This window comes from Desmodus rotundus, chromosome 2, assembly GCF_022682495.2.
Source record: "Desmodus rotundus isolate HL8 chromosome 2, HLdesRot8A.1, whole genome shotgun sequence".
Taxonomy (NCBI): domain Eukaryota; kingdom Metazoa; phylum Chordata; class Mammalia; order Chiroptera; family Phyllostomidae; genus Desmodus; species Desmodus rotundus.
This window is the reverse complement of record NC_071388.1, coordinates 173,328,217-173,353,791: the sequence shown is the minus strand read 5'-3', so window position 1 is coordinate 173,353,791 and position 25,575 is coordinate 173,328,217. Positions and strand designations below refer to the sequence as shown.

General features: G+C 41.5%; 1 protein-coding gene across 2 annotated transcripts; it reads right to left on the bottom strand.

Moving 5' to 3' along the window:
* On the bottom strand, window positions 1–24,441 carry INPP1 (inositol polyphosphate-1-phosphatase). 2 transcript variants are annotated; one of them, XM_024564216.4, is made up of 6 exons: window positions 23,677–24,441; window positions 9,693–9,958; window positions 7,294–7,354; window positions 4,494–4,694; window positions 1,879–2,053; window positions 1–744 (listed from the first exon to the last, which is right to left on the bottom strand). In XM_024564216.4, the coding sequence occupies exons 2-6, from the start codon at window positions 9,894–9,896 to the stop codon at window positions 177–179; spliced, it is 1,209 nt and encodes a 402-aa protein (XP_024419984.2). In that variant the 5' UTR covers window positions 9,897–9,958; window positions 23,677–24,441; the 3' UTR covers window positions 1–176. The 2 variants fall into 2 exon arrangements, with proteins under 2 accessions (XP_024419984.2, XP_045054285.2); XM_045198350.2 differs by lacking the exon at window positions 23,677–24,441 and adding an exon at window positions 23,480–23,655.
* Window positions 24,442–25,575: the final 1,134 nt, after the last annotated feature.

The following is a 25,575-nucleotide window of genomic DNA, read 5'->3' as shown; positions in this document are numbered from 1 at the left end:
TGCATGAATGTCATTTATTTATCGAAATAAACATTATTATGAACACATAATGGAAAAATGCTCCTCAAAAGAGGAAGGTGACCATTGACCATCAATAGACAAAGCTATCTTCAAACAATAGAGATGTAGGACAGTTTCACAGTTTGGTCTATAATTACACTGGGGAAAAGGCTCATCTATGTGTGTGTATCCGCAGGTGCCAGGTTTTGGATGAGGAGGCTCAGGAATGTCTCCAGCTGCTTGCGTGATCTGTATGCAATTAGTCCTCCCCTGTTGGCCCAGCGATCCACTCCACTAGTATTTTCATTTTCCACGTGGTACACCAACTGTGGCAAATCAGGCCCCGTTTCTAGATTTCTATCCAAGCATTCTTTGAAGTCTACCATTCCCCCACCCATGGCCCTGAGTATGGCATGAGCAGCACAAGAGTCCCATTTGAATGTGGTATCTTCTGAAAATATATAAAAGTCCACAAGGCCTTGGACAACACACAGGCTCTTGTAACCAGCCCCAGCTGCCCGGAAGATGCGGTCTCCACATACACGTGACAATGCAGCTTTGATGGCCTCCTTTTCGCTGGTGCTAATGACAGCCGAAAAACGGTGAGAGAATTCAGCCTCCGAGCTGGTGTTTTCAGTCAGCTGGCCGCGAGATTCACTGCCGTTCCTTTGAGAGATGGGAGGCTGATGTGAATGGATGTTGGTTCCCATGTACGAAAGGCCCCAGTAGCACTGTCCTTTCCACCTGTGGAAGAGAACTTTCAGCTTGTGGAGGTAGGTTATCACATTTGTTTTTTATTATCCATTTTGCTTTCCAACCTCATGATATGAAAACATATTTAATGTAATGAATCTCAATGCCCTTAAGCCTAGACTTAGATATCAAGTAGCTACTTTGTTTCTAAAATTTACTTTGCGTGCAGCTGTCTGTGCAGTTGCAGACTAGGAATGCTTTCGGTGTCACAGCACCGTCCCATCAATCCAGGGTGAGGCTAAAATACTTGGGGGATGTCTGGGCCTCTAGGAACACAGCAAAATCTCATTGCCACTTTTGCCATTTAAAGTTTTCTAGGGAAAAAGATGAACAGATAGATAATCTTTTTTCAATCTGCTAGTCATTTACAATCCTCATAAGTTTTTTTTTTTTTTTCCCCACTTGGTAGCTCCTTTTCATTGTCTTATTCACAAGCTCCACTTCAGCTTTAACATGTATTTAACAAATATGTAATCTTGTACAAATAGAATGGTAAGACCTACTTCAATGAAAACTCTGAAACCACAGAAGAGCTGCTTGCTCCCACCTGGACTCTGCCCTGCCCTGGAGTCAATCCCAAAGCACGGGCCATGGATTGGAGGCAACTGGCAGCCCTCCACGCCCTGCACAGGAGCCTGCAGGACAGGGACGAGGGAGGAGGCTGACAGGTCTATGAGGATGGCGCCCAACAGTAGGTTCTAATTTTCACATTTTGTTTTGAATTTTTCTAAAATTGTGTCAGAGTTCCACAGGCTGTGTAGTAACAGCAATTTTCTTATTCCAAATGTATTAGAACACAGTGTTACCACTGCTGTAATGATCTGGTTTTGAATGGGTTCTAGGAATAGGGAACAGGATTGCTACATTCCAGCAAAACAATCATTTCTCCGGGATATTGTTTCTTTTTAAAGTTCCTACCAGCATGCACTTAGCCCCAGATAAAATTATGCCAATAAAATTATGCCAAATAAAAGAACTTTAACTCAAACATGCAGACTTTTAGTAGGAATACTCCCAAGGTATAAAGTCATAGGAATGTCATGTGGAGTGGTAATCTTGACATGAAGCAAAGCTGAGGCTGTAAATTCTAAAAACCATCATATTCCTAAAGTGTTCATCTTTTACCTGAGGGTATTTAGGTCTCGTGATACGAAAGGCTGGTTGATGACTCCCATCAGGGGCACCCCAGTCTGTATGTCATAGACACCAATTAAAATGGTGACGCACTGAAGGCCACTCGGGAAGATTCCTTGGTTGGATTCAATGTCAGCAGAACCCTTTATATACTGGTAAGTTGAATCTGAAAATGAAGCAAATTTGTTTGGATTCAGGTAATGACTATTGAGAAAATAGTGAATATATCTATAAACTCTGTCCTATATCATTTCCTTCTAATTTACTAACTGCTGTGGTCTGAATGTTTATGTCCCTCCAAAATTCTAACCCCCAAAAGGCATGGTATCAGTAAGTGGGGCCTTTGGTAGTGCTTAGCCATGAAGGTGTATCAGTGCCCATACAGGAGACTCCAGGGAGGTCCCTAGTCCCTTCCGCTGTGTGAGGACATGGTGAGGTACTGGATGTGAGCCGGGAACTCAGCACTCCCCTAACCATGTTGGCGCCTTGATCTTCGACATCCAGCCTTCAGAGCTGTGAGGAACACACTTCTGTTGTTTATACGCTACCCAGCCCATGGTATTTTGTTATAGCAGCCCCAGCGGACTAAAACAGTAACCATTTGTTTTTTACCTTTGGGAGTCACTTGTTATTTGACTCTTGTACTCCCCTTTTAAGCTACTTGTGTTTGATTTTCCTGATTGTATGGGAACTCGAAGGGAGGGGTCAGGTCTACGGTTCCTGTGGCATCTAGCATAGCACCGTGTATATAATGAGCACACAAAATTCATCACGTTGAAGGCATTTAAAAGCTAATAGCTCAGGACAACTGGTGGGAGTTTTTAGAGCTCTTGCTCATCATGGGACAAGTCCAATGTGGATGAAAAAGCCTCCTTACAGGAATTTGTCTGCGGTGAAATTACATTTTTTTTGTTTTGGTCACTCAAATTAGGGGGAAAGAGACAATTATGGTAGCACAAAAGGAAAAAGTAATGGGGCTCCTGTGAAAAAGCAGCTGAGGAGCTAGGTTTCTTTTAAGAGATGGTGCGAGCCAGCAGTTGACTGCCAGCATCGAGTGAGGTAACACCCAGTAAAGGATGTGCTGGGCAAAAGGTCAAGAGGGCTAGCTCACAGTCAATTCAGGATAGAACCAAGAAATGGGAGATCCCTGTCCTCAGAAATCTTAACTGATGCTGATGCTTTAAGTGATAAAAAATTCGGAAAAGAGTCTTAGTCTGCATTTATAACCTATTGGCTGAATGTTCTATTGGGTTGGCCAAAAAGTTCATTTAGTTTTTTTTCCATATGATGGCTGTATTAGCACCTAGAAGTCTTTAACTTCATTTGAAGCACTTTTGTTAGATTGTATTGTGACAGCTCTCATATCAGCGTGCATTTTAAAAACAAAATTGGTGAACTTTTGTGCCATTTTAATATTTAAGATGGAAGAAGATATGCAACATTTTTGGCATATTATGCTGTTTTATTTCAAGAAATGTAAAAACACAATGGAAACGCAAAAAAAGATTTGTGCAGAGTATGCAGAAGATTCTGTGACTGATCAAACGTGTCAAAAGTAGTTTGCAAAGTTTCTTGGTACTGTTGACATTCTGGACAAATAATTCTTTGCTGTGGGGCTGTCTTATGCATTGGAAGAAGTTAGCAGCAGCCCTGGCCTCTACCCTCTAGAAGCCAATAGCAGGAGATAGCCAACATACTCAAAATACCCAAATCAATAAGTTATTGGTGAAAATGAAAAATGTCTTTTAGTTTATGGAAAAAACTAAACAGAGTTTTTGGCCAACCCAATGTAATTCCTCCACGACTGAAGGCCTTTCTATAACACTGTGTAACGTGCTTGCAGTGTGGGGAAGGTGGAGGAGTCTGCGGCACAGCGCAATGAATGGTGCCAGTTGTATGGGGTGGAATATGCCAGGCAGGTGGGAAAGAATAAAAGGAACTTCTGAAAACTGATACCTAGGGCATTGTATTTACAGCATCTTTGAGATGAGGCCTACACTTTTAAAAGGATGCGCTGCAGATTTTGGTTCTATCATAATCATGATGAAATAAATAAATACTGGGTGAAGTTTATACAGGGCTTACAAACTACTGCTCATGAATCATATTTAGCTGTGCTTTGGTTGGCCTGTACAGTGCTTTTGAGTGCTTGTTTAATTGAATTAGTAGGCAGTGCTTAAAAAATGGAGAGATCTTACTTAATAACCTGAATTTTAGTTTCTCTTTGAAAATATGAAGATCTGGCTTGTGCTCCCATGTGGCAAGTATCTGCTGAAGCTGAGTGCTCTTTAATTGGCACGTGTGCTCAATTAGGTACAGCTGCTATCACGTCGTTCTTCTCTCAAACTTAGCAGTCTGGCCCCTGAAGTCTTTAAAAGATGACTTCATTCAGCTTTGTATGTGGCACAGATACCACAGACACACATATCAGTTATATGTTATAGATACACATCTGTTTATAACAGCACATCACAATAATTTGTCATTTTAAAAGTTTAAAATTTTTTTAACTTTCAGGAGAGTTAAACTACATTCAATTTTTATTTTTCTAAGCCTCCCCACCCCAAAAGGATTATTAATAAGCAAACACACTATCCGCTACTTACCTATGGGATCCACCCAAATTCCCAGAATGTCCTGTGGAATGGTGATCTCTACTGAATCCAGAGTTGGGTCGGTAAGGGCAACATCCTGATGTACAACCTTGGCTAATGCTTCAGATGCCGACTTGTTACCATTTAGGACCTTGCTAAGAAGCTCTACTGTTTCTTCCTCTGTTGGACACAGTCTCAAGATAATCTTTTCTCCTAGAGTAGAGACAAACTAAAAGTCATTAATTTCAAGAGTTGCCAGGGGGAAAGAAAAAAGGGGGGTGGAAAAAGCTGTGTACTTAAGACTGGGTGAAAGCAGCCTATCCATATGAGTGGTTCCTAACCTGGCTAACTGCCGGGGTCATGCTGGGGTGGGGGGTCATAAAGTCACAGATGCCTAGTGGTTACTCATGCACTTACTATGAATAGTGAGGGATGGCTTCCAGGAATTAAACCTTCTCCCCAGAAAAATGCCTGCAGGGGCGCATGTATACAATTTTGTATGCAGTAGAAGGGGCTTCATGGACCAGTTAAGAACCCCTGAATCCTGAGTCCTTTTGACTTTGTAATATACATAGGTTCCCCAGATGTGTTTGACTATGTTATTGCAAAGAATGGTATTTTTGTCAACATTTCAAAGTGCTTCTACCTCTTCTATGGTGCTGCTTTTAATGAAAAATGTTTATGCTCAGTAAAGTAGTAAGATGAAGTATACTAATCTTTAAATGTAGTAAAACTGTATGACTTGAAACGACATACATAGAATAGTTCTCCTCTGTGAAACACTGGAAATCAGAATGTAAGCCAAGCTGTTTCTCTGTGAAACCACAATTTACCAAGTTCAGGTGCTTTACCATCACTTTAAACACGCTTCTTAGCCTCTTGGCCAATGTGGTTTCCAGCTCCCATCAAAGGTGAGGAAAGAGGCTGGCAAAAATAGGCCATTTAATAGCAACAAAAAGTGACAGCAATGGAGAACATAAACTTTTAAATATTAAGGAAACATGGCACCTTGGGGCTTTTTAGGAATATAGACAAACACTCCTAGCTGCCTGAGGCAATCCAAGGACCAGCAGAGTCCGCACCACCTGGGAGCGCTAGAAATTAAGAACCTCGTACAAGTCGGTAGTGACGAAACAGTCACAGGGATGTAAAGCACCGTGTAGGGGATGGAGTGAATAACATGCCATGACCGTGTATGGTGCCGGGTGGGCACTGGGAATATCAGGGAAACACTTTGCAAAGCACGTGGTCGTCCAAGCACCACGCTGCACACCTGAAACTCATGTAGAAGGAATACTGAATGTAAATTATAATGGAAAAATAAAATTCAGAGTCCTCTTAAAAATAAGAAAGAAATTCAGAACTTCAGGCCTCATTCCAGACCTACAAAATCCCGAGGTGACTGACATGACTATTAAAGTCTGGGAAGCACAGTATAAATCTATTACAGTGAAGCAGCCGGAAACACTCAAACTCAGTCCAGTTATATTCCAATTAAATTTGAGTACTAAAGTTGAGGAATAATAATAGTGACCACTGCCACTTATTAAGCATCTAATCTGGGCTCAGTAAAGTCTTGGGATCATTTAGAGGAGCACGTCATCTCACATCACACCTTTGCTTAAAATTCTCCAGTGAATTTGCATCACGTTAGAAGAAAACCCAAACTTTTTCCTACAACCTTCCATGGTCTATTCCTGTCTCACCCAACAGTCCTTCCCCTTCTCCACATTTCAGCCCCTCCAACATGCTAAGCTCATCGTCTCCCTCAGGACAATGTAGGTGGAATACCTTTTTGCCCCTATAATTCTAGGTAAGTAAAATACTAAAATACTGTGACTGTTTATGAAGTAGTCACATATGGGATTTGAAGTACAGGGCTTGTTATGAATTAGTCACAGGTGGTTTTTCTTTTAACCTTCAGAAGCTTAAATGGGATTTTCCTTCCTTCAGTGTGTCACAGACCTAACTGCATCCTACATAGCGCATGCAGAGACAAACATTTTTTCCGGAGTTAATCCAGAAATTAGTTTTTCCTTTGTAAATGTGCCCCTAGATGTTTAACTTTTTGTCACAGGATTAGTGTTACAGTTCACTATTTTAATCTCCCACCATTAAGCAAACAAAAAGCTCAAACTAAAAATAATTTATTTCTCTGAAAACAACCAGGTGGTGATTTTGATATTTTTTTTCTCTGTACCACAGGGAATGTGGAGGTCCATCAAAGGAGAATCTGGCACACAGGAAACTAATTAAATAAGGCTTAAAACCTGGTATTAAAAGGAAGATTTTTATTTAGTCCAACTCCCTTCTGAGAGGTTTGAGAACAGAGAGAAGTGACGTGATTTGCTCAAGATCACACGGGATTTAGGAACAAGGTGTCCTCTACCTTCTCAGCCAAGGTGCACGGCCCCCCAGCAGAGCCACAGATAGGTTCAAACCTCGGACCTGGAATTGTCGGCACAGGTGTGGAGATGTACGTCCTTCTGGGGCATCTGTAACTTCCATTAGGCTCCCAAAGGACCATGCAAGCTTTTGCAAGGTTAAGTCATACATTATTTAAATACTACAGAGTTATATCTGAAATAATCCATGTGGCTTTGTTAAGTAACTCTACATTAGGTACCATATTTCTCTGAGTTAAATGGCCTGGTATTCTGAGGTATTGAATAAAATCTAACATTCAAATATTAATATATTGTCATTTACATGAAAGGCTTCCAAACATCCATTGATTTTATAATGTAAATTGAAAATTAGAATAGAAAATATGAATTAAGTTACAAAAATACATTAAGATTTGTATACTTACCCAAATCATTAGTAAACTCATTGGATTCTTCTCCAAATATTTTTTTTTCCAAGCCTGGAAACTGAATAATTCAGAGTATGACAACAAACCAAAAACAATAACAATAAAAAAAACCCTATTATACATGTTCAATTCTGAATAGATTTCCATTTTATATTTCAAATTACAGTAAATAGCACAATTGGATCTGAAATTTAGAAATTTACAATTGTGGAAATCAATCTAAGCATAAACAAATGAAGTCAGCTTGGTTCAGTACTTAGTTTTCTAGTATTTTCCTGCTCCTTTGCCCTTACGAAAAGTCCAAATCGTGGTAGAAGTCTGGTTTCCTTATGTCCTGTTGAGTTTGCAGAAGTATTTCTAGAAACTCCTATTTACTTAAGGACCATAGAGTTAGAATGTTTTCAAAGGAAATATTTTAACAGTTGCTTTTACATAGCACCCTAGTGGCTTATACAAGTTAATATTATTCATCAAGTATATAAAATTATTACTTGAGACTGAGTAGAAAGGATTTGTAAATAACATTACATTTTTGTTTTCATTTTTCAGGTGTGTTTTCAGCACCTGTTGGAAGTATCATGCACCTTCAGGGTAGGAAGGTGATGTAGCAAAAAAGCAGAGGGAAACATTTTATTGAGCAATAATGTATGCATCACTGTAGAATGAAAAAATCTTCTCTCATCTTCGCATAACCAGAAAGCTTTCAGATATATTTTGCTTCTGGCTTTCTCTACAGTAAAGATAATTTTTCTCAAAATATGTGCTGAATTATAATATGTGCAATGTTCTCAGGGAACAAAAGGAAGGAGATGCTTTAAATATCTGAACTCAGTCATTCACAGGTGGCCAATACCTTTAATAATGCCCGCAACCCCTTGTTACGTGTGCGGTTTTGAAGAACAGTGCAAGCCAACAAGGGCTGGCAGTAAGCCTAGTCATCAAGGGCTGAAGCTCAGTGCCCAGGCCTGCTTCTAGGCCTGTTTCTGAAGTGCAGGATGTCAGTTATGAAACAAAGGGATCTCATGTAGCCCAAACTGAACATCATCTATTGGTTCATAAGTCCTGGCATATACCTCATCAATGAGCAATTGCCTGAACTTGTTGTAATGCTCTGGGGCAAGTATTAGCCCATAAAAATTAATGTGGATGCATTTCTAATCCAGTTGCTCAACAGTCCCTTGCAACCAACTATCTTGATCACTATCAAAATAAACTTGCTTCATTTACTGTACTGTAGCCAGATGATATAGAGCATGAAAAAGTATAGTTGGTAGAGATTTCAAAGGGTTATTTATTCTCTCTTTTTGCCTGTGGTCAAGTATTTACTTAAATGATTTTAAATTATTCCTAATATTTTGAGAATTTCATAGAATACTATTTCAATATTTTATAGTATCTTCTGTCAAAGTCCTATCCTCCTAAATCTAAAATATATACATGTAATTAGTAGATCATATAAAAGGCCATATAGTGTTGCAAAGAGTACAGACTCTGGAGCCAGGTGGCCTGTGTTCAAAACTGGCCCTGCCATTCACTTGCTGTGTAACCTCCGGCAAGTTGCTTAATCTCTGTGCCAGTTTTTCACCCATCAATTAATATAACATTTTATTCTTCATAAAATTGTTATAAGAGTTAAAAAGTTAAATAAGTCTTTAGAACAGTGCCTGACACATAGTAAGCATTTATAAGTGTCTGTTAGTGTAATTGTTTATTCTTACTATTTATGAATACAGTGTTCCCCCAATTAGCTTTAGATACCTAGAATCACAATCATTGTTAGTTATAAACAATATTTTTCTACTAAAATAAAGGGGGAGTTTAAGCCTACAAGCCCATAACCAAGGCAACAATTAGATACACAAATATGTCAAAAAGATGGGACTTAACATATCAACATTTTTTATAAGTTATAAAATAACTGTCAGTGATAAAGTAACTAATAGTTGTCATGTCTATTGAAATAAATGTGCTGTGCACACGTGCACACAGAAGGAAAACACTCTAACAACATATACCAAAACATAGCTGTGGTTTTCTCTAGTGGTGAAATGAAGAGGGTTCTTCTTGTATTTGTTGATTTTCCATAGAATGTGTACTATTTATCAAAAAGAAGCTTAATATAAGGTTCTATTCCAAAATGTTTCTAGCTATTAGACTTGTGAGTGATTTTTATTTCATTATTTGCTTTTCTGTATTTTTAAATTTTTCTGCAGTGAACATTTTAGTACATTGTAGTCAAAACAAGGCAGTGGGGGGGACAGTTGTTTGCCTATTTGAATCCAAGGTGCTTATATTCTGAAGGAGAGGGGAAAAAAGAAAAGACGTGCTATTTTAACAGAGAACAGAAGCCACAAAGGCAAATATTTTGTGATTACCTTGGCTGTGACCTTTCTTACCTTGTTCTCCATATTCTGTTTTATAACTTCCTGTACCAGTACATCAGCCAGGGTCTTGAAATCAACTGTGAACTTCTTGTTCTTTTCTCCTTCTTTCTTTTCTTCTATCAGCAGCTGGAAGAGAGCTTCCTGCTGCCTGCATGCCCGGGCAATGTTGGCAGCTTTCTCAGAGACGTGGAGCAGCTCCCGGAGGATATCTGACATTTCTGAACCTTGCTTTTCAGTGGCAGCTGTGGGTGGAATCAGCACCTACCCTCTGCTGTCAGCTGGAAAAGTACAAGAATGTGAAAGAGAAAGCAGTTCAGAGGGTGAAGTCAGGCAACCTGGTCAGCATGACTGCATGGCCCTTACACAGAGCGGGCCAGAGTGGGCTTCCAGCTGTTCGTATGGACAACAGTACAATAGCTAATAAATAGCAATACAAGAATAAACTGTTTTCACACTCACAACTGTAAACCTACTTTTGCCCCACCTTGTATATCAGTCACATCCTCAGTGTGGAAGAGCAGATATCATCTAAAATTTAAAACACAGTATTTATAGTCTCAAAAATCCATTAGGCAAAGAACTGACTTCTAGGCATTTATATTTATAAATCCCTAGACAGACAGGTGAACACACAAGCATGATGTTAAAAGGAAAGTCAGATTCTTGTAATGACCTCAGAATGATCACACGAGCTTAGGAGCGTTCTTTCTTTCACCCTGCGGGGGAAGTTGGAGGGGATTTATCCTATGAGTTCTGGGGCAACTTCCTAAAATACTAAGCACCAGTAAGCCCTGTTGTGTTCCGCAAGACTGAGGCAACTCTTGGGCTTGCAACCCAAGCAATCTCCCAGCCACCTTCCCCACCCCATAAAGAAGCCCCCACTGTCTGTGCTGCTCTTGTAGTCAGAAAAAGTTTAAGTAATAAAGTGAAGTGAAACATGCAGCTTGTTGGGACTTGAGAAGTTCTGGCTTCTAAGAGATATGCTCTCACACCTTGATATCCTATTGGGTAATTAGGAGAGAAAGAGTTCTCATTTTTCAATAGTAGCTACATTTTCTTGAAAGCTTTAAAAATTGCTCTCTCATTATTGTGAGAGTTATGTTGGGGATTATCAGTCCTGTCTTAAAGTCAAGAAAACTAGAGCTTAGGGAGGTTAAGTAACTTCTGGTTTACACCAGAACATAGGCTCAGCAGCAGCGCATGTCCTTTATTATCATAATAAACACTAAACTTCTTTTTTTAAAGTTCCCTTAATAGATATTACAAGGCTGAGAACTAGGACCACATAAAGCAGTCAATGCAATGATGTTAATTGTGATTGTCATAGCTGGTTTAAATTAAACAAATTGCTATAAAAATATATGCAATTTTCTTAAGACTATGGGTCAATCACCATGAGAAAATACATCCAACCTCAATAGTAATAAAAGGAAGTGAATAAAAGCCATGAGACAGTCCTCCTTCTCTATTACATAGACAAAGCTGTTTTGAAGTTAGTGTTCATTCCTGGAAAAGGGGTGGCAAAGCTGTTGCTGATCTCTGCTAACAGGTGTGCACACGCATGGGTTTCCAGAGGGCGATTTGAGAAAAATGTGTCAGGTTCCCTCGAGATGTCACTACCTTTGTAGCCAGTAACTCCAGTCCTGCCGTAATTTCTGGTAAGAAAGTCAGAGTTGAGTTAAAATATTTCTGTGCAAGAAGGATTAACATTATTTACAATAGCAAAGTGTTGAAAGTAATCAAACATTGGTGAAATGTAAGATAGACTACTCTATGGTCATTAAACTCATGCTTTTGAAGAATATTTAACATGGAAATATGTCAATACTATAATGGTAAGTGGAAAAACCACCTGGGGGGGGATATATAAATATATACATACACGTATGGATATGTGTGTGTATACATATCTAAACAGAATATACAAGTCCCAAGAGTATAAATTCACTAATTTTGATAATTTTGATTTTTGTTCTGGATTATTAAAAGTAAAGGGAAAAGAACCAATGAGCTAACAGTTACCTTCGTAGCTTTTTATCTTAAAAGCAGCATGACGATTTTGAGGAATCAAATTTGAAAGTTTTCTAGATAAACACTATCAGTATTATCTATTTTACTCAACTTTGTCAAAACCAGTTAATATTTTTTTCCTAAAAGAAACACCATTGGGTAACCTAAGAAACCCTTCCTACCCCTCAGAACAATTAGTGAAGGAAACAGGTTTTCATCGACAGTGTTCCAACCTGGAGGGGGTAGGGGGCTGAGAGCACTCCTGCTAGGAGTCCTGCTCTCCCTGAAGAACCAGCACTTCCCTTGCTCCCCAAAAGACTCTAAGCCAAAACCACGCCCAGATGTTCCCCATATCCTTATCTGTTCTTAACCTGGTCCCACAAACAGGTTTCCATCCTCTCTGGAATGTGCACTGTGGGTTTCAGAGTCGCCACCTCTTACAGCACTGCTCTCCTTCAGGATCTGGGGTGCATTGTCCTCAGCCTCCATGTGGTGGTTCAGGAAAGCATGTGCCGTGTTACACTGGGTCGTGGTGGAGTCCAGGGAGAGCACACGTGCCAAAGAGTGACTTCTCCGTATGTCCTTCAGGGAAGCAGAAGTAGCTCCTTTCTCACTACAGACAGCTTGGCTTCTCCTTGTGGAGGACTCTCTCCCTTACACACCAGACCTCATGGTGGAATGGACCCCTTCTCTTTCAGCCCACCCTCATTTTAAATCCTTGGCCCAGAACTTCCAATGTGACCTCATATCTGGCCCCTCCTATGATGTGCCATTTTTGCCAGTTCCCCTGTATCTTTTACCTTCTTTTGGCCACCATCTTTAATCAGGGCAAGAGTTCTTAGTAACTTCCGAGGTGGGCATATGCCCCCCGCCTCTAGCACAGGCACTATATAAGCTCTCCCCACACCCCACATCACCAGTCCCCAAATGCTCTCAGAGTCAGGTACACCTTTCACCTTGGGAGACAGACCTCTTCCTTCCAGCAAGGCACAGCTGTTGACTTGCCATTGTTATGCAAAGTATCTTAACCACTGTAGCATCCACTTCCGCCTTCCTCCAATCACAGTTGTGGGGGGTTTTCTCCTATTTTCAGGGGACCCCCAACTCTGCACCCTGTTACACTGATACACAGATTTCAGGAATTTTAGGAATTTGTTGTAACACAATAATCAGGGTTTTCAGTTCCAAAGTAATCCCAGAATTCAACCTTAATAACTCTTTATTCTGACACTAGGCAACCCTATTATACTTTGTCAAATTCCTGCTTGACGGCCCAGTGTCAGTTTGAGACAGCTTTCTCCAGCCATGCTATGGGAACCTCATCCTGTAAGAACCTAGCACTTCTCAGCTATTTACCTTTCCCTGGGTCCCAGCTCCATTAAAAAAAAAAAATCTTTTATAGCTATTAGCATCTACATGCAAATCTTTCTAATGAATTTGCATAGTTAGCTTGCTACTTTCTGATTGAATGGACCATTTTCTCCAAACAAATATAATCACCATTCTTTGCACTTCTCTGTAAGCTGCTTCTTTATACTGTGTATCTGTCCATCTGTCCTCAACTCAATTTACTCAGGCAAGCCACAACCCTGAGGGGAGTAGTGAACAATTCATCCTCACCTTGAACGATGCAACTTGAGATTGTCTACAAATAAACTGAGGACTACATCCAGTACAGAATTTCTTCAGGCTTAGCAGCAGCTCTTATTAATACTTGTGGAAATTACCTTTTAGATGATTTTTAAAAGATTTTATTTATTATTTTTAGAGACAGGGGAAGGGAGGAGGAGAGAGAGAGAGGGAAAGAAACGAGGAGAGAGGGAAAGAAACGAGGAGAGAGGGAAAGAAACATCGATGAAAGAGAGAAGCGTCAATCGGTTGCCTCTCTTAAGTGCCCCGTCTGGGGGCCGACCCCACAATCCAGCACATGCCCTGACCAGGAATCAAGCCAGCAACCTTTCACTTTGTGGAATGATGCCCAACCATCTCAGCCACACCAATCAGGGCCTTTTAGATGATTTTTATAAGCAATCTTACACCTCATTATTGACCTAAATTTTATTTAAACATCTCAAATACCTAGAATGAAAATTATTAGGAACTCAATGATTAGTAAGTTATGACATTTACCATAATTTAATAGTTTTGAATACAAAAGAACTCCTTTTGATTAGTATTTTAATGGGTGTACTAAGAACCACCTGTATCGGAATTACCCAACGTGCCTACTTAAAAGACAGATTCCTGAGCTCCATCCCAACTCAGTGAATCAATTTCGGAATACAGGGCCGGAAATCTGTATTTTCGTCAGCCTCTAGATGATGCTAAACACAGATTTAATAGCTACTGTTCTTCAGGTTGCTTATTCTCCTTGAACACTACACTGGCAATTTTGTGGGGGTGGGGGAAAGTGTGGCACCTGGTGGCAGATAGCTTGGTGAAAGCATGTAGGTCCAGCGGTTCTGCTATCACTTATCTATGTGTAGAAACAGGACCAAGTTAAGAAGAGCTAACACTTATCAGGCACTTACTCTATCCTCCTAAGAACTTTACATATATTAACCCATTTAATTCTCACTCAGCCCTATGAAAAAGGCACTAATCTCTCCATTTCATAGATAAAGAAACCAAGGCACAGGAGGTTATATAATTTGCCCAAAATCATACAACAAGGCAGTGGCTGGGACAAGATTGAAGCCCAGGCAAGCTGGCAGAAGCCCACTCTGTTAGCCAGTACTTCAGCCAATAAAATTCCCTTGTAAATTACTAGCAGTTAACTAAGGAAAGAAATGAGTAATTATTGGATAAGTAATCATAAGCTTATTATAAGGTACATTATATAGCAAAGAATAGAGAACACACACCTAATAGTTGTTGCTAGTTTGGCTATTACAAACCACTATGTAATGGACATCTTATTTCCTTCTCACAGAAGAACCTTTGCCCCCGCTGATCCTCAGCCCTACTGTAAACCTTCTTTGCTGGACAGTAAAAGCTCATCCATCCTCTTCTATGGATACCTCACAGGCTGTCAAGATATCAGCGGTGAGGGAGGAGCTCAGCTCAGGCCAAATTTCTAATTCCTCTTATATTAGATCCTAGAACTGCCTTAACAAAATACCACCACTGGGGTAGCTTAAACAGCAGAAATTTAAGTCTCACAGACCTGGAGGCCAGAAGTTCAGGACCAAGGTGTGGGCAGGTTTGGCTTCTCCCGAAGCTACCTCGTTGGCTTGCAGATGGTCACCTACCTTTTTGTCCTTATGTGGCCTTTCCTCTTTGCGTTCACATCCCTGTCTACCTCCCTCCTTATAAACACACCAGTCACGTTGGATTAGGGCTCTCTCATATGGCCGCTTTTAACCTTAATTGCTTCCTTAAAGGCCCCATCTCCAAATACAGTCACATTCTCAAGTATTGGGGGGTAGGCTTTCACCATACAAATTTTAAGGAATAAACCTCTCCTAACAGAGGGACCTTGATAATCTTAGCAAATGCTAACACAACCTATTCCTTTGTCTTTTATTTTCTGGCGAAACAGTAAAAATGGGGTAGGGCTCTCTTTCCCACTTAGGCGGTCATTAAGTTTAACTGTGTGAGGCAATCTTTCCCACATGGAATTATTTAACAGCCAAATCATTAAAGATGCCATAAACCTTGAAATAAGCTCTCATAAGCCTTACTTTGTAACAATGTATTCCAAATCACAGTTGAGCACAGCAGGTTTAAAGAAGTTATATTCCTCACCATCTCAGACCAAAATGTGTGTCTATCCCAATGTCAGATATAAACAGTCTCTTTAGTGTTTGTGGGATTTTCATATCCAGTTGGAGGAATATTGACGAAATTGAGGAAGGTCAGTTACAAATGAGGGGGAAACGAGTCTCTTAAAGATTTCCTGGAAGCCCAAATCTCTCTACGAAGATAAAACTCTTTTAATTTCTGACCATTTCATCATCTCATGAGAAAACCGGAGGTTTAAAAATCATATCTGCATCATTTACACATACTTTAGATGTGATAAACAGTAGAGTGGGAAAGACAGGCTTTGGAATCAGATAAACCTGGGTTCAAAACCTGGCTCTGCCAATTGACTAGCTGTGTGGCATCGGGTAATTTACTCCCCCTCTCTGAGCCTCTTTCCTCATCTGTAATAGGAAGAGAGCACATACTGTGCAGAGACATTGAGAAGATCAAATGAGATTATTTCTGGAAAAGGACACAGCACACAGCCTTGAACATAGCAGATAACAAATGACATGTATGACTATTAAACACAACTTCACAGAAACCCCAGTCACGTGTTTTTATTTGAGCAGCAACTTTATATGGGTCACTGAAGTCTTTTTTGAATACTTACTAGTCCATTAAATCCAAAAGGCTGGGACCTAATTGTGCTTCTCGGAACGACCCAGAATAAAGTTCCTTTATACCGGCCAGATCTGATTACTTCAGTTTCTGGGCGTCTGGGTGGAAACTTGGCTCCTGGAAGCTGTAAGACTACTCTGGCTTCATGGCAGGCCATCTGTGGATGGCTCTGGAAGGTCGCTATGCCTTTACGGGGATATTTTGTCAAGAAATTTTGTGGAGATTCTAGGGCCAGAGGTGGTGTGTGAAGAGCCTGGCTGTACCAGAAGCTGTCCCTGCCCTGTTGCTCTTCACAGTGACACGAGTGTGACGGCACAGATACCACCCCCAACAAACTGGGGCTGCCCTCTAATGAGCAGGCAAGTGGGTCAACGCGTTTCCGTTCACATTCCCTCCTTCCTGAAGATAATCCACTGCTTCTACAGAGCCCACATTTTTGCCCTTTACAGTGACTCCACCCGTCCCCCGCCTCCACTATTCACATCCTGAATTCAGTCTTTCACTCATTCTCTAAGGCAGGGGGTCAAACTCATTTTCACCAGGGGCCACAGCAGTCTCACAGTTGCCTTCAAAGAGCCAAATGCAATTTTAGGGCTGTATAAATGTAACTACTCCCTAACAGTTAAGTGAGAGCTTGGCGCTGCTGCCAGGTAGAAAGAAGGTGCCAGGCCGGGTAAAACAAGGTGGAGGGCCGGATTCTGCCCGCCTTGTGTTTGCCACCTGTGCTCTAAGGAGTGGCCATTGAAGCTACTGTGTGGCGGCACTGCCTGACAGCTATCGCTGTTGAGGGGAAAGGCCGGACTTCCATGATATACCTGGGTGTTGGACAAGAAGGTACTTGCAGTGACCTCTCTCCAGGGGGTGCAGCTGTCCTGGAGTCTCAGGTGGGCACATGCTGAGGAGCTGGCCCAAGGCTCATCTAGCTCACACTGCCATTGCAGGGTAAACACAGACCTTGGTCTCCTTCCCTTTTGCTCCAGTACTTACGGCTGCTTTAGGGCAGTGGTCCCCAACCTTTATGGCACTGGGGACCAGTTTTGTGGGAGGCAATTTTTCCACAGTGGGGACCAAGCTCAGATGGTAATGTGAGCAACAGGGAGTGGGATGAAGCTTCCTTGCTTGCCTGCTACTCACCTGCTGTGCGGCCCATTTCCTAACAGGTCGTGGAACTAGTACTGGTCCGTGGCCCGGGGGTTGGGGACCCCTGCTTCAGGGAGTAGTTCAAAGAATGGAGACTGTCCTGGCTGAAGGGAAAGGGAACTTAAGTGGGCACCTATATAATGAAGGTCGGGGGCTCAATTTGTTCAGCTTCTGGAGCAACCAGGGATGAGTGAAGTGCAACGTGGTAACAGTAGCTTCCCACGATATAAATATGAGATGCTCATCTGCTCACCTGGTTACCTAGGTCAGAGAGAAATTGTATCAAAAACATTACTGGGGACTTACAAATACTATCTTTTAGCTCATTGGAAACAAAATTGTCCTTGCTCAGGTTTCAGATATTTGACTGTCAAACATTTCCCAGAATCCATTAAATAGTATAGTATGGGACTGCCTATACCTTTTTGGTGTTACTTTACTTTGATCTGTGTGACATTGCAGTCTTCACTCCATGCCTCTGATTAAATTTAGCATTGTAGCTGATGTCCCATATCTGTCCATTTACTCTCACGCTCTGTAGAGACCATTAATTTGCACATGCTCTTCCTTCTGGTTGACTGGCCTGCCTTCTGCCTTCTCTACCTAATGTCTACTCACCTTCTCAGAATCAGTTCAAGGGCAAGAAACTCGAATAGATATTTCATAAACAAGTCGTTTAAATGACCGATAAACATATGGAAAGACAGTCTGCCTCATTCGTAACCAGGAAAATGCAACTCGAAATCACAACAGGATACCACTGCATATCCAGTGAAACAGCCAAAATTAGAGACTGAGAATTTCGAGTTTGGGGAAGGATACACTGCTGGTGTGAATAAAATTGGCACAACCATTTTGGAAAACTATCTGTAATTTGTTGAATATAAGCAAAACCTATGATCCAGCAATTTCCCTTGTAGATATATACCTGACAAACTGATTCACATATCCATTAAAAAACAAGTGCAGGATATTTATGAGCAGCGGAATTTGCAATGACCTAACACTAGAAATAACCCAAATGACCATCAATAATAAAACGGAATTAACTGTGGCATTTTCACATAAGAAAATACTATACAGCAGGGAAAATGAAACAATTACTGCTCCAGGCGACAACATGGACGAACCTCGCACACACAAAAATACTGTTGAGTAAAAGAAATGTGCTGTGCAATTTAATTTATTTGATGTTCAAACACAGGCAAAACTAACTGAAGGTGTTAGAAGTCACAGTGGTGGTTACCCTTGGAGAAGAAGGAAAGGCTATTGATGGGGAATAAGAAGGGGGGTTTCCAGCACTGATAATTCGGGGTGGGGCAAAGGAGGTTTACAATTGTTCATATGGAAAATAAATAATCCAACAATAAACCCTGTTTTGCATACTCACAACTGTAAACCTTCTTTTGCCCCACTGTCTTCTGTATCTGAATGATGGTTACATGGGTGGGTTGACTGTATAAATCCATCAAGCTATATACATTTAGGACTTGCATACTTTTCTGTATGTATTTTTAATTCGATAAAATTTTTTAAAGAGAGTATTCGGGTGTGCGTGCCTGTATGGGCATGCATGTGTGTGCACGTGTTTGCATGCGTAGAGAGTCAGTTCAACAGCTGGCTCCTCCAGGAGCCATTCCTGACCCTTCTTTACCCTGGGCTCCTGGGCCATGGAAGAATCGAGGCAGGCCAAATCTCCACCCCAGCTCTCCAACACAGTTCACATTAGTTTGCTTATTTATGTTCTGTCTGGCAAGAGGTTTAAATGTGTGTGGGTTCTCAAGACTCTTAGCACCTACCTCAGAGGTGTTCAAACTTGGCTAATGAATTTCCTCTTGGCTTTGTAAATACAAAATTCATCCTCATCATATTATTTATTGTACTTGGATTTTATCAGCATTACCCAGGTGATGTTAAGCATCTGGTCCCATATTTATTTATATGAAAGTCTACATATATGCTGCAGATGACTAGCAGCTGAATCACATTTTTTAAAAGCACAATTCAGATTCTGAAATTATGCTCTGTCATATAGGGGTGATCTATCTTTTTTAAAAGATTTTATTTATTTATTTTCAGAAAACGGGGAAGAAAGGGAGAAAGAATGGGAGAGAAACATAGATCATTGTCTCTCACATGCCCCCAAACTGGGTATCTGGCCTGCAACCCTGGCATGTGCCCTGACTGGGAATTGAACCAATGACCCTTTGGTTCACAGGCTGGCACTTAACCCACCAAGCCACACCAGCCAGGGTTAGACGTGACCTATCTTGACAAGATTAATTTAGTTGATTAAAATGGTAAGTATAATTTAGTTCTGTTATAAAGGACATTAAACATGGAATATGTAAATCCACCCATTCAACCTTAACATTCCCCCATCCCCCCTCCTAACATTCAAATAGTGTTGACATACATGCAGTGTCTAGGCTGACCAGTCCAGCTCACCCTAGCTCTGTTAAGGCTACTAGTGGACCACATGAGTCCACATTTTTGCTCACTGATGCTGCACAGAGAAATAGACCACAAAGACGTCTTCTGTTCTCAAGGCTGCTCTGGCAGATTGTAAATGCGAGCTTATGCTAAAGCAGTGTTTTCCAAATTAGTGAGATCAAGAATTAATTGGAATGCTTGTTAAAAACATAGTTTGGTTTTGTTTTGTTTTTTACTTTTTCCCTGGAGGTATTGATTTAGTAGATCTGGGTTGAAAAACAGGGAATGTCTTCTGAAATTTTAAGGAACCCAGGTGAAACAGTCAGCTGTCTCTCGTTGGTTACTTAGGAGCAGAACGTGGAACCGTATAGGTACTGCAGCTAAGAATGATGGCCTTGGTCAGCTAAGGGTCAATTTATATGGTCATTTTTGTAGCAAAAATTAAGTGCTGGAGAAAGGTAGGTTGATATACATAATAAGAATTCTGCGCTAGCATAATACTTGTATAAGGTATGCATTTCAAAGACTTCCCAGAATCCATTTGAAAGTTATGAAAAAGTATTCCATTTAAAAAACTTTTAAGTCCTGGCTCATATGGATCAGTGGGTTGGGCATTGTCCTGCAGACTGAAAGGTTGCAGGTTTGATTCCTGATCAGGGCACATGCCTGGGTTGTGGGCCAGGTCCCCAGGGGGGGCACGCGAGAGGCAACCAATCGATGTTTCTCTTGCACATCAATGTTTCTCTCCCTCTCTTTCTCCTCCCTCCTCCTCTCTCTAAAAAATCAATAAATAAAATCTTAGAAAATAAAAATATACTTTTAAATTTGATAGTGACACTTTTTACCCCCTTCTCCACAGTTACTAACATTTTCTTAAACAGAAACACTTTATTTAGATAGTTTTCTATCTGCTATGCTCCAGCTATATGCTTAAACTTTAGTATGCTGAGATGTTTTTAGAACAACCATGGTGTCACAAATGAATCCTGAAATCACATAGAATAAAAAAAAAAAAAAGCAGATTCAGCGTAACCTCTTAACTGTGGGAAAGAATATTGTTAAAATTACAAATTTAGTATAATTCAAGGCAGAAAGAAAAGACACACATGTATGGCTTATAAAAAGACTCTTTTGCATTGAATATTGTTTATAGTTTTGATCACTGTTAACCAGGTTCAAGAATCTTATTAATCCTTAAGTCCAGTTTGAATTTTTTTAATAGAAAATTTACAGGAATGCTAACAGAGTATGTTAGCTATTCATTCCAGCAACAGTTATTTTTCCACCTGTGTGTAGCAATCTTGCCTTTGTTTATTTTGGTCTGTTCTTTTAAAATGTTATTATTTTGGCCTACATTAAGTACCTTTGTTTTTTCATCCTCACCCAAGGACATGCTTATTGATTTTAGAGAGGGAAAAGGAGGGAGAGAAACATCAATGTGAGAGAGAAGCATCGATAGGTTACCTCTTGCAAACGCCCCAACTGGGTATCGAACCTGCATCCCAGGAATGTGTCCTGACTGGGAATTGTCACCGTGACCTTTCGGTTTACAAGATGATGCTCCAACCAACTGAGCCACACCAGCCAGAACAAGTAGCCTCATTCCCTTAGAAATTTTGATTCAGGAAGTCCCAAGTTGCAACCTGGGGGTCTTTTTAAGCCACTATTAGCTGCCACCAGATAAACTTTAAAATTAGGTAAGATTGGGAAACACAACTTCACACTAATCATGAGAGGGAAGCAAAGTGCTGTCAACTCTGCTTTTATTTCTAAACTCTAAACCAAAAACCAAAAACCAAAAAATTAAGAGAGAGTTTTATTAGTTTCATCACAAAATTCAAAATACAGCGTGGTGCAAAAGTAGGCTTACACTTGTCTGGAAAATAATACAATAAATAATAAATGTTTCATGTACTCATGACTGTAAGCCTACTTTTGCCCCACCCTGTATTTTAACAAAAACATTTATAAAGATACATACCCAGAAAAAGTTCTCATGTAGACCACCCTCATCTTTAATAAAAGAAGACGGCATACAGTTTTATTAATCACTTTATATAACATAATTATCTTTTAGGCAATTTATCGACAAGATGAAATTGAATAAAACATTTTCATATTGTTATCAGAGCCAGAAATGCTGTAAAAGGGGAAATACATATCTAATAAATAAGTTTATAACTTTTTTTCCAAAGGCCTTATATGTCAAATAAAGCACATTCTCTTTTTTTTTCACAACTACTCCAAGTATAGCTTTAATTAAATCTGTAATAAGATATTTCATATTAAATGGCATGAGACCAAGCTGTTATTTCCAAGTGGTGGTTTAGTCCAAAAGCTTGAAAAGAAATGGTAGCTTATTCTATGCAAGAAGTAAAGCATAACTTTATTCACCTTACATAATCCTCTTCATGACTAAGAACTAACTTCAAGAGTAGTATAAAAATTGCAAAAGCTTAAAAGTAAAGTAGGTTGCAAATAAGAATGCAAACAAATATTTGCATTGAAAAAATAAACTCTTCCATTGCCTTTACTTCCCCCTGATAGTCCCTATTTTAAAAAGTGAAAATGAGGTCATCAGCCCATATCAATTCAGTGGATTATTTTCATCATTAAACTGTTGTCACACTGAGCAAGGATGATCCTTATCGATTTCTTTGGTATCAAAGCTAGGCATCACAAAAAAGGGGCCAAAAAATGTTTTATTCAACATATGGGATGCACTTAAGTGGAACATCCATATAGCCTTAACCCACTGTCCTTCTGAAGTGAAATGTCGTTCACACAGTGGGCAAACGCCTGGTTATTCAGCTCTAAAACTAGCTTTAACATTAGCTTTAACGCCCTGGCAGGGTAGCTCAGTTGCTTAGAGCGTGGGTGTCCACATGCCAGCGCTGGGGTTCCACCTCCTGTCAAGGCACAGGAAAGAATCAAGCAGTGAATGCATACATAAGTGGAACAACTTGTCCCTCTCTCTCTCTCAAATCAATTAAAATAAAATAAGCTTTAAAAACTGGAAATCTCTACGCAGCAGAAATAAGGAGCTCCTACCCTTTGCAACAGCATGGATGGAACTGGAGAGCATTATGCTAAGTGAAATAAGCCAGGCAGTGAAAGACAAATACCATATGATCTCACCTTTAACTGGAACATAATCAACAGAAGAAAAAAGCAAACAAAATATAACCAGAGACATTGAAAGTAAGAACAATCTAACAATAGCCAGAGGGGAGTGGGGAGGGGATAGTGGGGAGAAGGGTTCTCAGGAACTACTATAGCGGACACAAGTACAAAACCAAGGGGGAGGATGGAGGCGGGGGAGGGAGGTGGGTTCGCCTGGGGTGGGGAGAAAATGCAGACAACTGTAACTGAACAACAATTAAAAAAAACTGGAAATCTCTAAAATAGACTCCTTGGTTGTTTATATGTATTCATCATGGATATATTAAATAATCTAGGGACTTTCCTGCTCTCTGTATCTCACAGTATACATGATTTGGCCAAACCCACGTTAAATATTTTCTCCCACAACTACTCTGGCCACACCAATTACGCACATCTCCCAACACCGCCTGTCATAACGCGGAGAATTAGAAACAAGGAGGTACAGACTTTTCTAAGTATAGTCCCATCGTGCTTATTTTACACCCATCTAATGGTCTGGTGGGTCAGTAGCGGCAGCCAGGAGCTTTGAACACTCGGAAGCATCTCCCAGAGCAAAATCCAGGGGCGCTTGACAGCTACGCCATCTACCTGTTGAACCTGAGCCACTGCCCTCGACAACTGTCAGATCAGCTTCGACCTAGAAATGCTATAGATCAATTAAAAAAAAAAAGTTGTTGGCTAACCTTTCTTCCCACTGTCTACTTCTTTCGGGTTGTGGCCTCAGTGCCCAGGGAGCCGCAGGACCCGCGATCTCCTCTGCCCGGCTGGCTGCAGCTGCCGTGCGGGTGAGCCGGCCCGGCGGCAGCTTCGGGGCAGCGGACCGAGGTCATCAGTGGCCGGGCGGAGAGGCCAGCAGCCCTCCAGGCCCAGATTTACTCACCTGCCGGCCCGAGAGGCGATCGGAACGTGCTGTTTGGCTGGACCAGGAAGAAGACCCGAGGCGGAGGGAGTGGTGGCGCCGGGACGAAGGGGCGCAGGGAGGAAATCGTATTAACTAAGCCGGGGATGCGGAGCCCAGGAGGAGGCTGCAGCCTTTCCCTTTAGAAACGGAAGAGGCGGGGGAGGAGGAGGAGGGAAATGCGGAGAGAGAGGAGGTGACCTGGCGCAGGACGCTAGCCGAGGGGCGCCAGGCATCTGGCCGCAGGCGCGGGGCAGGGAGCGCAGCGGAGGGGAAGGCGCAGCCGGCTGGCGCGCTGCCTCCCTGGGCCCGGGCTCGCCGACCTCTGCATCCGCCAGGCCCCCTCCCAGGGGACCGCTGCGTGGAACCGCTGGTGACTCCTCGAGCCTCCCCGGGTGGGCGAGGGCATCCCACGCCAGCAGGAGTCGGGCGTCTGCGACGTCACAAGTGGAGCGGGATGATTCAGAGGGGAGTGCCAGGAAGAAAAGGGCTCCAGTCACCTAATCCACCTAATGCCCTGTTTTTGGTTCTTGTAGCTGCCCATAAATTCAATTTTAAAAATCCTCCTTCATTCTTCTGTACTCTTTGGGGGAGCAGGGTCTGGGCTTGAAAGAGAGTTGGCCACTGTGAAGGTGGACTTCCTGCCCGAGGCAATCAGGTCCCATTGTTCTAGTAGAAATGTCAAGTGTGCCGGTTGTTCTTCAAACGCAGCAGTGTCCCCTGGGTGCTTGCCTTATAGGGTGTGGGCCTGGTGCCACCTTGACAGTAGCAGGCCGTGGGTAGGAACTCCTCTCTCGAACCCTTTAAATGGTGGTACTCAGTATACTTTAAAGGTGGTTTTAAACGGTGAGTGAGGCTAGGAATGAGTGATGATGGGGTGGGTGGGGAGCAGCAGAAATTTTTAAAAGGTCACTAAGTTTTCAGTAAAAGAGGCGTGGCAGCCAGCCCAGCAGATTGATTGTTGACTAGGAGTGTACAGGCCTTATAAAGCAGTGATTCATACACCCACCTCATGGCACACCCAGGAAATGGTAAGGTCTGAAAGGCGCAAACTGGGGTAAACAGAAGAGGCTGCTGTGCAGGAGTGATTGGGCCTTCCCACCTGGGGTGCTGAGGAGACCAATCTCTACGGGCTGTAACTAACTCCTTCCGTGGCATGAAATTGGAAAGCTTTGTTTAAAGGTCTACCTGGCACGTTTTCTTTACCTGCACTTTCCAAAACCCCCCAAGACTGCCTCCTGAATTGTCAACACTTGGTCCTCTGAGCAGTGAGGAACCACCAAGACAGAAGCCTGGGGCAATACTGGACTTGTCACACTACAGGAAATGGTGCATAAAACTTGACATTTCCCAAGCCGAAGTCATCTTTCTGCTTCCAGCCTGCTTGTGTGGTCTCTAACTCGGGACTCCTCCTCCTCTTCTACCCCTCCCCCATCTCATTCCCAAGCTTTCACTCACTAGCAAGTCGATTCTTTCTTCTGAGTCATTGTTTATTAATTAGTTTAATAGTCATGTCTATGATGACAAAATAGAAAAAGTTTAAAGGTTACAAAAATAGTTTAAACATGATTTTTAGAAATAAAGAGGCAAAGACCAGGATAGTTAGGAAGTAAAAGAATTTGCCACTAGAGCTCTAGCAGGAATTTGGTGAGAGGAGGATGGAGCTGCTACTTTTGTGACAGCCATATGATTAACGTTCTGAATCTAGTCTGTTTTCCACTTTGTTACCGCAGAGCTCTTCCAGGGTCACACGTTTCGGTGGGGTTCTTGCTTGCATAAAAGCTTTCTTTGGCTCCAATCTCTGGTAATATCAAGAGCAAGCTCCTAGGCCTGGACTTCAAGGCCATCTCCCCCTCCCACCTGTCAACCTTGCCCCTCACA

What these genes read in the sequence shown, in the direction of transcription:
- INPP1 (XM_024564216.4), bottom strand. Translation starts at nt 9,896, where the DNA reads ATGTCAGATATCCTCCGGGAGCTGCTCCACGTCTCTGAGAAAGCTGCC. An exon ending in TGAGTTTACTAATGATTTGG is followed by an intron (nt 4,695 to 7,293) that starts GTAAGTATACAA and finishes TCTCTACTCTAG; the next exon opens with GAGAAAAGATTATCTTGAGA. An exon ending in CGAGACCTAAATACCCTCAG is followed by an intron (nt 745 to 1,878) that starts GTAAAAGATGAA and finishes TCTCTTCCACAG; the next exon opens with GTGGAAAGGACAGTGCTACT.